We start from the raw sequence: 11,889 nt of genomic DNA on the forward strand, positions 1-11,889 counted from the left end.
CTCTTTAATTGCAGTCAAAGATTCACCATAGTTAAAAAATTAGAGGAGAGAGTAGATATCTAAATATTGAAATTAGATATTTAGAATTGAAATTAGATATTTGAAATCAGTAACAGAACTGAGAAAAAACATAACAATTTCAGCAAATTTTTGTTATTTTTTCTCAAATAACAAATCATAAAAAAAAATGCCTAAGAGTCTTTAAGCAATAAAATTATAAATTTCAGCGGTTTATGGACTGCATAAGGTCCCTTCAACAATTTTTTCCGCAGTTTATAGATATGCATCGGTTCCTTCAACAAATTTTGTTCTGCACTTTATGGACATGTATTGGGTCCCTTCAACAAAAATTTCTATAATTTATAGACATGTAGATCCCTTCAATAAATTTTAGTGTTTTATGGATATATTTGTCTCTTTAAATAACTTTCAGCCTTTTATGGACTTGTTAGTCCCTTCAAGAAATTTTCAGTCCTTTATGGATTTGTTGGTCCTTCAAACAAGATTTTTTCTTTTAACAGTTTAGAGACAACTGGTCTGAAACATTAGTTTTAAGACTATAAACATTAGTTTTAAGACATGATAGTTAAAAAATATCAATTTAAAGATATAAAATCTTAAACGTTAATTTATAGACATACAGCTCTCTCACAAATTTTAGATCAGTTTATAGACATACAAATCTTCTCGCAAATTTCAGATTCTCTCAAACAAAGAGATAAAAAAACTAACCTTTCAAATTTCTTGAAATTTTCAAAGTAGATAAATAACATATATTTCAAAGTTTCTGAATTTTAAAAGTAGATAAAAAATAAACCCTTCAAAGTATTGAATGTTTAAAAATATATGAAAAAATTAATCTTTTAAAACTTTTCAAGTTAGAAAGTAGATGAAAATGGTGAAAAATAAGAAATTTGAAAACAACCATAAAAGACTCTAATACCATCACTTGAATAAAAACAGAAAACTTAAAAACTCTTATAATATATTCGATTTTAGAACAGATAATAAATATTTAAAATTGAAATTAAATATCCAAAAATTAAAAATAGATATCTAAAATCCATACAAAAATAATTCAGAAAACAGAGTGATGTATCACGAATATAAACCAGAAACTAAAGTTTTTATAGAGTATACAGCATCAAAACAAAAATGAGAACAACTGAAATTTAAAATTAGCAAACATATCTCAGAACACGAAATTATCTTGACAAAAAAAATTAGAAAAAAAAACAAGTATCAAATTTCGTTAAAAATAGAAATTGAAAAATACAAATTTCTTTTTTTTCTTCTTTCTCATTTTTAAAACTCTATTTTCCTCTCTTTTGTTTTTCTCTTACTTTTCAGTTGCAATGCACTCTTTTTATAGATGAAGATAAGTCTTACAAAGTCAATATATACTTTTACTTATTATAGCAAAATATCTCAGCCACTATTAGTAATAAAATAAGCATCAATTCCCTTATCTGCCATTAGACCTAACAATTGAAATACTCCCTTTATTTTGTATTCTCTATAGAATCCTTTTATCAAAGCATTGTAAACAGGAACACTAGGTTGAAATTTCATAGCGAGCTCCCTTGCATCCTCCACCTTACCAAACTTACACATAGAAGATATCACGGTTGTGTAGCTAAGTACATCTGGATTACATCCTTTATTAGACATTTCCACAAGCAACTTGCGTGCCCCACCAACCGTAATTGTTCTTACGCAATGCCTTCAAAAGGATGTTATAGGTATAAACATTGGGTACCATCCGATCGAGCATTCGAAAGAATCTTCATTAAGTAATGCATGCAAAAGATGATCATATATCTTAACCGTAGGTTTGCACCCAGATTCCTAAATTCTACAGAACATTTCAATGCTTGCTCAGCAAAATCAACTGGTTAAGTATTGATCACAAAGATAAATAAAACACCTGATTCCTTTTAATTTCGTTTGCTGAAGATGGTATTGCTCACCATCTACATCGCGTCGGACACCAAGTTTTTCAATTGTAGTTTGGCATGTTGATGGGGTATGTTGAGAGGCTTGTGAATTTGCTATTAACTTGAACTAATCTAGAGCCTCTACAGTGCTGGATTAACTTTTCAACGTCTTTAAAACATCAGATTCTTTGAGATGGGCTTGATTTTGCTTATTTTGGGGTTTACTGTTGGGATGAGATTGAAGCAGCCTACTGAAATTAACCGCCCAAGGAACAAAATCCCTAATAAACCCAACTCAGGCGGCACGCTGTAATTGAAATTATAACAATCCCGTAAGGAAATGCAATGAATATATGAGCTCATTATTAATTTAATGTAAATTTTAATTAAAAATTATTTTTTTGAAATGAAATTAAAAATTAATTATAATTAGAATTAATAATAAAAAAATTATACCAATTAAAATTTGATCTCTTGAAGCAACTTTAACTATATTCGGTGATTATTTATATTATTAAAAAGTTAACAAAATTATAACATCACTTATCATTAATTATAAAAAAAGTTTTATATTCTACTTTTATTATAATTATATAATTTATATTTTTAATTTTTATTAACTAAACTCTATTTTTTTAATATTTATCAAATGTATACTGTCAGTTGAAAATTTATAAAATTATTAATTTACTTTTTTTATTATTAAATATATTTAAAAATTATTAATTATTTTATTATTTATTTTTTTAAAATTTTTATTAATATAATAATAATTTGTATTGATCTTATTTTGATTAAAATCATTATAAATAAATTTTTCTAACATCTATCTAATATGCTCAATGCTCACCATAACTTTTAAAATTATCATTAAGAAAATAATGTTGTTAAATATATTAATTATAAAGTATTAAAAAATATTTTTTAAATATATTTAATATATTTATTATTTAATATTATTTTTAAAATTATCGTTAACAAAATAATCTTATTAAATATATTACTTATAAAATATTAAAAAATAATTTAAAATAATATTTAACATAATTTAATTTAAAAATATTAAAAATAATAAAATATTTTTTTTATTCTTAAATATAATATTAACCTATCACTTTTTTCTAAATTATAATATTTAAAGAGGATTTTAAAAAAATAAATAATATATAAATTAAATATTTAATTATCTAGTCTAACTTTAAGTGGCTAAAAATATATATAATTCATCTAAAATTATAAATTTAGTTTCTATCTCTCCATCTCCTAACAAAAATATTAATAAAATAAATAATTATTAAAAAAATTTTATACTTTTAATTTTATTATAATTTTATTTTAAACTTTTAAATTATTATTAATTTTATTCTGAAATTTACTGTAATTTTTAACGATTGTAACGTATAATTGAAATAATTTTAAAAAATTAAGTTTTAATAGAAAAAAATACATAGTATAATTATAACAAAATAAAAAATATGTATTTTTTTTACCATAAACTTTTATAATTAAATAATATTAAATACTTATATATCTATATAAAGCTGGTTCTAAAATAAATTATAGAAAAATTGATAAAGTGGCAATATTTAAGTGTGTAGTTACACCAAATATTACACTTAAACCTATATATTGATGCAAGAAACAAACTTTAACATGTTTTATTTTTATTTTTTAGTTATAATTTTATATTTAATAATGTTACATGTTCATAGTAAATGTAATTTATTATTTTTATTATTATAATTTGTATATAATTTATTAATTTTTTAATATAATATAATAATAAAATAAAAATTTTAATATATATATTATTTTTATTTTTAATAATAAATCAACTGAAAAAATTAATACTATTAATTAATTGATACTATATATTTTTTATATTTTAAATGAATAGTAATAATTACAAATATAACATTTACATCTAAGATATTATCAAGTGCACAATTAACTTTATATAAATTAACTTTATATAATTATGATATGTGATACAAATTTATAATTTTGTTTTATATATTTTTAATTTTAATTTTATATAAAATAATAATTAATATATAAATTAAATATAATTTATTTTTTTATCATCATTATTAATGGATGACTTTTTAATATTTTATTATTTTTTGTTATAATAAGTATAATTTATTATATTTATACTGATTGTTACTCTTATGTGACTTTTTAATTTTCACTATTTTTTAATATAATATATTATTAATATTGTAACAAACATTTTATTATTAAAAAATTATTATATTTTTTATTTTAATAACAAAATAAATATTAAAAATATATTTATAAAAATTGAATAATTACTGTATAAAAAGATATTTACATAATAATTTTTTGAAATCATATATAATATAATCTAATTAACAAATGTGATATACTTTTATTCTTCTCATATAAAAAATTATATAAAATAAATATATATAATCAATTAAAATTATTATAAAAAATAGTAATTATAATAAAGTATAAAATAATTAAAAAATTACTAGCAGTGTAAAATATTATCAAACTAAAATTTTATTATTTGAATTATAAAAAATAAATAAATAAAAATAATTAAAATATAATAAAAAATAAAATATTGTTTCTAATATTTTAAATCAAACGTTAAAATAGCCGTATTATTAAATTTAAATTATTATAATTTATTATATTAATAATTATAATAATTTTAGTATCTTCTCATTCTATAAATCTTATATATTCATTTTATATAGCATTCACTAGCACAAAATCTCCCTTTCACTTCTCGTGTTTCGAAATTTTTTTTATTTTTTATTATGTTATTAGCATTTAATATTTAACTTTTTTTTTTTATCTTTTAGTATATTCTTTAACATTTAATATATGATATATAACTGTACAAATCTTATAAAAAAAACTCAACTATCTTGAATAAATAGAAATTAAAATTTTTTTATTTTTTATTATGTTATTTGCATTTAATATTTAATATTTCTTTTTTATTATATTCTTAACATTTAATATATGATACATAACTGTACAAATCTTATCAAACAACTCAATTGAATAAGAATCATTTCAATGGACTAATATTCTTTGATTTAAATGATTTTCCTCTCTATTGCCATTACCGTTGCTGTCACCGTCATCAACTACCATTTAAAATTTAAAGTTTAGTGAATTTTATTTTTCTAATAATATAGTTATTTAAATAAAATTTATTATTAGATATTAATAATATATAATAATAAATATTAAAATTTTTATTTTTTTTATACAATTAAATTTGATGATGGGCTTTATATTTAATTAATATTCAAGATTTTTAAATTTTTTATTCTAAAATTAAAAATTATATATATTAATTAAAATTTTAATTTTTCTCTTAGAATTATTTTTTTATTTTATGATAATTTAAAATCTAAAATATTTTATTATTCTTAATAAGTAAAGTTAATTCATATAAAAATATATTATTTTATATAATAGTAATATAATATATTCACACAACACATTCACAAATTTAATCTGATAATAAATATATTTCAATCGATTAAAAACCTAAAAAGAAAATATTTAGACAATAACATGTGTGCTGAAAGTCAAATAATTATTTTTTTTGATGCATACAAAATGTGCTTAAATAAAATATTTTCATAATTATAGAATCACCTTTTCAATAAAATTTAAGAACATTAATATGCATTTTACCTTAAAAAAAAAAAACTAACATCAATCACCCTGCATATAAATAAGTCACATCTTTTAAATGCTTTAAATTCAGAATTCACAATGCTTCATGACCATATATAAATGCACATGCATTTCGCACATGGTAAGCCCCTTGGATTTATTACTATTAATTGATTAATCAAAACATTAATTAATGCTTTGATTATAATTAATTTAACGCGTGGCGTTTCACCATTGGCCAGGATCACTATCTTATTCTTAACAGTTGATTATCAGCTTAGTTATAGGAGAGAGTCAAATCCTCAGGGAAACACGTGGTCTTAATTAACAGACGGCGTATTTAAGAAGTCCTCTCTACCGTACTTAAACATCTCACCCATATTTCTGAATTTACTGGAAATATCTCAATCGATTCGCACCATTGGAGTGCAGATATATAGAATTCGCCCAACGGGATATGTGTACGAGGTGGTATGCGACGGCTCTTCGATGGCCGGAATTCGGATTTTCACTGCCAACATCAATCTTCCGTTGGCCGGAGTTTGATTTTTCGTATCTCACAACGGGTTGGAGTCTACAGAGCTTCAGGTGGTTCGATTTCTCTATAGATGATGTGGTATGGACTTTTGTTACGGTGTTGGAGTCCGTGGCTTTAGTTGCCATGCTTTGCTACTTCTTTGTGTTCTGCGGTTGTACTCTTTGATTTAATCATCTTCTCTCTTTGGATCAATTCTTTTGTATAATTTACCCTGACCTAAATTCCTCTTGCTTCACATGACTGGGAGATAATTGGCTCTTTTTGAGTATGAGAAGCTTATAGATTTGTATATTATGATTAATTTTCATTTTGTGATGCTGATTTCTTTGAAATATGTTGTTTTCTTTTCTTTTTTTCCCCTCAAATCAACTTCTGTTGCCAACATCTTCTGGGTTCTTTCCCAGTAATTCCACTTGAGATAGTCAGAATTTGGTAGGGAAACTAGTATCCCACCACTTCTCTGCAATGGGGATAAAGTGCAAGCATTTACGAGTGTAATCCTTTTGACTAGTTTATAGTATGAACATAATTAAGGGAAAAATTCACAAATTGGGTTGAGATTATGCATTGCGGTAGCTTTGAACTGGACGAGCAGAGTGTCAATTCAACATTTCTCTTGGCGTTTAGTATTTTCAAAGGGCATATGTAGGCTCCTGACCGTTGAATTAGCAAGCTAGAGAAAGCTATGTCATTTCTTTGACATTGAATCATTTTCAGATTTTAGCAGGATTTTGGATTTGTCCCGCAGTTGAACAAGTTTTTATAATTTTGTATTTATCAGCATATAGCAATTAATCAATGTGTGGTTTCTCACTTCTCTCTTATTTGGTGACCTAATTATGTATTCTCAACGTGTGAAGCCCACTTGCAATTGATTTGATTTCACTTTTTATGTTAGAATGGGTATGGCATAAGCTAACTGTGTTGAGAGGTCATTCTGGAGAATATTATATCTTTTCATTTAATCATTTGAGGAACTACAAGGATGGGAATTTTGCAGAAAATTGAGGAAGGGACTTATATATATATATATTCACTTATATGTTTATTAAGGTTGATTGGTTGTGATGTTTTTTGTTTTGAACTGACTTTGGACAAGGTGTCATCCTCTTCTTCTTGTGTTTGTTTTTTGTCCTAACAAAATGGTGCTGAATCCTCCCCCATTTTTTGCTTCTTTCTTTTCTCTCCTTTATTTCCCCGAGAGTTAATTTTGTATTTTAAAATTAATCGCTGCTTTTGTTTTATTTCACGTCAACTGAGACAAATTCAAAACCCAATGGAAGTCTATTGAGACCGCAGCTAAAATTCTTAAGACACAGATGAAAGCACGCAGCATTCCCTTTTTTTTTTTTCGAACAAATGTCTAAACTATGAACATTAGGAAATTGAATCATATTTTCAGCAGGCATTACCAACAACTAAGAATAAAACAAGATAAAATAATTGATCAAGAGGGATAACCAACAGATGAAAAATAAAAAAATTTAGATCAAAGAGAACAAATACAGCAACAATTAAAATTAATATCCAACTAGTTCAACCGAGTTTTTCTTTTCTTGTTTCTCTTTTATTACAGCCAGCAATCTACTGGTAGAAAATGACATCCCCAGAAAGAATCAGCCCTATTGTAATAATGAAGCGGCGAGATAGCGTAGCGAGTAAGGTGTTCAAAAGCATGAATTTTTTAAAATGCATTACAGAAGCATCTTCCTTCAAATGCATTAGCTAATGTTTCTTTACTTTCTTTCATCGCGTTTCAAACAATATATGCTATGCGCAAAATTAATGCCAACCTCATGTAGTCTCAAGTTCTCATTGTCTAAACCAAAAAGCCTCACACTAAAGACATATATTAGCCGAAAAAAATATATTGGCAGAGAGCATAGCCAAAAAAAAGGAAGAAGAAAACAAAGAACTACGCAGAGAAAAGAACCACAGCCAAATTCAAGCCAGAACTCACCTATTTTGCAATAAAATTAAACGTTGTCTCTCTTCGTCTCTCTCTCTCTCCCCCCCCCCCCCAAAAAAAAAAAAAACAAAACAAAACAAAAAAAAAAACCTTGTATATCCCTGATCCCAATCAATGCATATGTGTTTCGCTTAGCCTAAGGCAATAGACACAGGAGAGTATCTTCTCCAAAGGCACTTCCCAAAAACCCCACCATCTAAACTATTAATGGAAGTCCATTAAAATTTGAAATGAGTTTAGGTCCTGTGCTTCTATTATCATCTCGTATACCTTAATATACTCGCACTTTTGAACACTCCTAGTCCCTATGTCACTTAATAACAACTGGTTTTTTTAACAAAGAAAAAAAAAACTTAAATTAAATATGCAAAATTATCACTTGGAGAATGCAGGACTCACCTTCTATTTGTTATTTGCTAATTTGTAAAGCTTTGCCCCTCTATTTTTTAGTTGCTTTGCCATGCACAGGAGAGGGGGAAAAAACAAATGATGGCCATTCTGATTTTTCCGCGTATGTAGACATATATCTGTAATGAAAACACCAAATATTCCTATTTAATCGATATACGCATATATATTTATGCTCTACCTGGACAAATTAAGTTCTATCTTGCAGAAATTTGAATCTGATTCTCTAATATATAACAGTTCAAACTCAAGGTCCAGACATTTTAAGCATCAGTTGAATATCAATTCCAAAGTTGAAGCTAAATCAGCTTATCAATGGGAGAATTAGATATGTTTAATGAAGGTGCCGATGCGCCTCAGTCTCACCAGCTCGGATGGAACAGAAACGCAATTGATTTCTCTCGCCTTCTCCATCCCCTTATCCAAATATCTTCTTTTGCCTCATCGTCGATATCCCGTCTCTCCGATCACACCATTAGCACTTGCAAGTACCTTCTTCTCACGCTCCCATCTGCTCTTTCTCCGGCTCTCTCCTCTCTGCGTCTGGGTTAGTCGGTTCGTTCCCTTATTTGAAAACGACAGAAAATCTTCGTTTAAGACAAAATAAAAAGGTTATTTACATTATAGTACCTGACACTTAGGAAAATTCATAACTTAAGTCTATATTTTTTAATAGTAAATAATTTAATTATTATGTTTTTGTTTTACTAGCAAATGATTATTCTGGTAAATTTATTATTAGTTAATTATAATTTAATTAAATTAAAGGTACTAAATTACTAGAATATTAAAATTATAATAACTAAATTATTATAAATTATTAAAGTTAAAAGATCAAACTGTTATAACAAATAAATTTTGAGATAAAATTATTGTATTATATTTATTAAATTTCACAATTAAATTATATAATACTTTTATTATTAAATTTAATTATCTTGATTAATTTAAAATTTTAAAAAGTCATTTTTGTGCTATTGTGAGTTGAGAGATAAAAAAAATTATTAATATTCCATTATCATTAATACACAAAAAGATAAGTAGCTTGATAAAAATAATATATCATTTTTAAAATTATAAGTGTGAAATTTTAATTAAATTCTAGAGAGAAATAATCGAATGTTTGATAAAAGGAAAACTACTAAGAATTCTCAATGGAAATAGTTAAACTTTGTAAATAATGGTAGATTTTTTAAAAGTTATGATTTAATTGCATTTTGTATAAATAAAAATTTATTATTTAATTAAAAATTATTTTTTGGAACATAGGATAAATAGAAAGAAGCAAATAAAAAAATTATTTAAAATAAGAGTATTTATTAGTAAAAATCGTGCATTATTTTTGACGTCATAATTTATTTATTAAGCATTGAAAACAAGGTGAATAACTAGGAGGCCGAAACAAAGGCACAAAGAAAACGAGACGAGGCACAGAAGTTGGAAGATTACTCAGTTTATGATGAAACTGACTAAACATGGAAATTTTCTGGTACAAATCTCCATCACTCACAGATCAGCTGTCCACTTGCACAAGATATCTCATGCTTTGATTTGGGTATAATAAAATTTCTTAGGAAATAAAACTTTCGTCATATGTATAGAAGACAAATATTGAAGCCCTTTCGTTACTTGTCACTAATCTCATCCCTGTAATGACAAAAGATGATGCTTCCATGTCTCTACAACTCTTGCTTCTCGATCGTGCCATGTCCCTTGCTAATTTCCCAACAATTATTTTCTTGTTAATTATTGTGGTTTTTTTTTTTTTTTTTTTTCCCCTTTTTCTTTAAAAAATTCCAAACCCTACTAAGACAATATCTGGACTGCAAATACTCAACCAGTTCATAATAAGCTGACTTTGAGACGCAAGCTTTGCAAGCAGTGCCATTCGCCCTTGTGTTAATACACTTGAAGCTCACTGAACCCAATTCATTCTGCAAATGCTTGATTAATGGCTGCAACACTCCGTCGCATCTGCTAGCCTTCTCATTTGTTAAAGCTTCTCTTTGTTTACTAGTTTAATTAGATGATCCTATGTATTTCTAATAATTGCAATTGTTAAAGAGATGTTGGCAGAAAGTTCCTTTTTCTATTGGCCTATGTAGAATAAGTAAACTTTGGAATGTACGCCTCCATTCTCTCTCTTTTTAAAAAAAATCATTGCTTAACTATGTCTTAATTACAGCCAACCTAGACCGTCAAATGTAGCGAGGATTTTCAAATTCTCAACCTTACTAGGTACCAACACATTGACTTCAAAATATAAGCCTAAACTTGCAAAAAGAAATATATAAAAATAAAAAATTCCTAAATATTTCTGCTTACCATAGTCTCTAGACGAGTGTAAATAAATGTGGGGCCAGGTGTAAATAGGTAAAAATTGTTCTTTTCAAGGAAACTCCCCTATAAAAGGACCTACCAATCCAGCAATCAATCAACCAAGCAAAATCCAGTACTCTTTCTGTTCCCACATTCTCAGTCAACCCTTGAACCATGAAGAATTCTAAATCCCTTTCTTCCTTCTTTCTATTGAGTATGTTTTTGCTGATAACGCAGTTCATAGTTGTGCAATCTGATGCCAATCTTATAGCTCAAACATGCAAGCAAACACCATATTACGATTTGTGTGTCAGAAGTCTCAACTCAGACCCCAGGAGCCCCAGTGCAGACGTTCGTGGGCTAGCGCTCATAATGGTCGATATAGTAAAAGCAAGATCAACCACCACACTAAACTTAATCAAACAACTACTTCGGAAGATGCCAAAACTAAAGATACCCTTGACTGATTGTGCTGCTGATTATAATGCAATTTTAACTTCATCTATCCCACAAGCAATTGAAGCTTTGAAGAAAGGTAATGCTAAATTTGCTGAAGATGGAGCCAACAGTGCTAGACAGGAGGCTGAGTTATGCGAAGCTAATTTTAATGGAAAATCACCTATCACCAAATTCAGTGCAGCTGTACGCAAAAGCTCAGCCATTGCTGCTGCCATTATCCGATTATTGCTTTGATATATGGAATTGTATGAATAGCACTCAAGTAATGAAGCTTGTTTATAATAAATACTCGATCCGGTCATTGAACCGGTGAAGGTCGAAACACATTCGAACTTAGTAATAATATTTTTATTATAACTGCTGCTTTATAAATAATTATTATAAATAATATTTTCATATAGGTTTCTTTCTACTTAAATCTTAAAAAAGAAAACTTGTAATATAAGGACTTATATGATTAAGTTGGTAATTTAAGGCTTTGTTTTATGATTTCAAGTATGAAGGAGCAAAACGGATGCGTAATGTAGAAACAGCTGTTGACATCTAACGTTCTTTTTATCTCAAGTGAACGGAAAGGGCATTAAATTGGT

The 11,889-nt window shown here is 26.6% G+C and overlaps 1 protein-coding gene and 1 pseudogene across 1 annotated transcript; one reads left to right on the forward strand and one right to left on the reverse strand.

Annotated features, from left to right (window-relative positions):
* Window positions 1–1,312: 1,312 nt before the first annotated feature.
* LOC110601469 lies at window positions 1,313–6,269 on the reverse strand (annotated as a pseudogene).
* A 4,711-nt stretch (window positions 6,270–10,980) lies between these two features.
* LOC110600891 (cell wall / vacuolar inhibitor of fructosidase 1) lies at window positions 10,981–11,551 on the forward strand. Its single transcript, XM_021737805.2, has one exon. It carries the CDS (start codon window positions 11,015–11,017, stop codon window positions 11,531–11,533), a length of 519 nt encoding a protein of 172 aa, XP_021593497.1. The 5' UTR covers window positions 10,981–11,014; the 3' UTR covers window positions 11,534–11,551.
* The last annotated feature ends 338 nt before the right edge of the window (window positions 11,552–11,889 follow it).

The sequence above is a fragment of the Manihot esculenta genome, chromosome 15 (assembly GCF_001659605.2).
Source record: "Manihot esculenta cultivar AM560-2 chromosome 15, M.esculenta_v8, whole genome shotgun sequence".
NCBI classification, from domain to species: domain Eukaryota; kingdom Viridiplantae; phylum Streptophyta; class Magnoliopsida; order Malpighiales; family Euphorbiaceae; genus Manihot; species Manihot esculenta.

Excerpts from the sequence above, each read along its gene's own strand:
- LOC110600891 (XM_021737805.2), top strand. The coding sequence starts at position 11,015 with ATGAAGAATTCTAAATCCCTTTCTTCCTTCTTTCTATTGAGTATGTTT.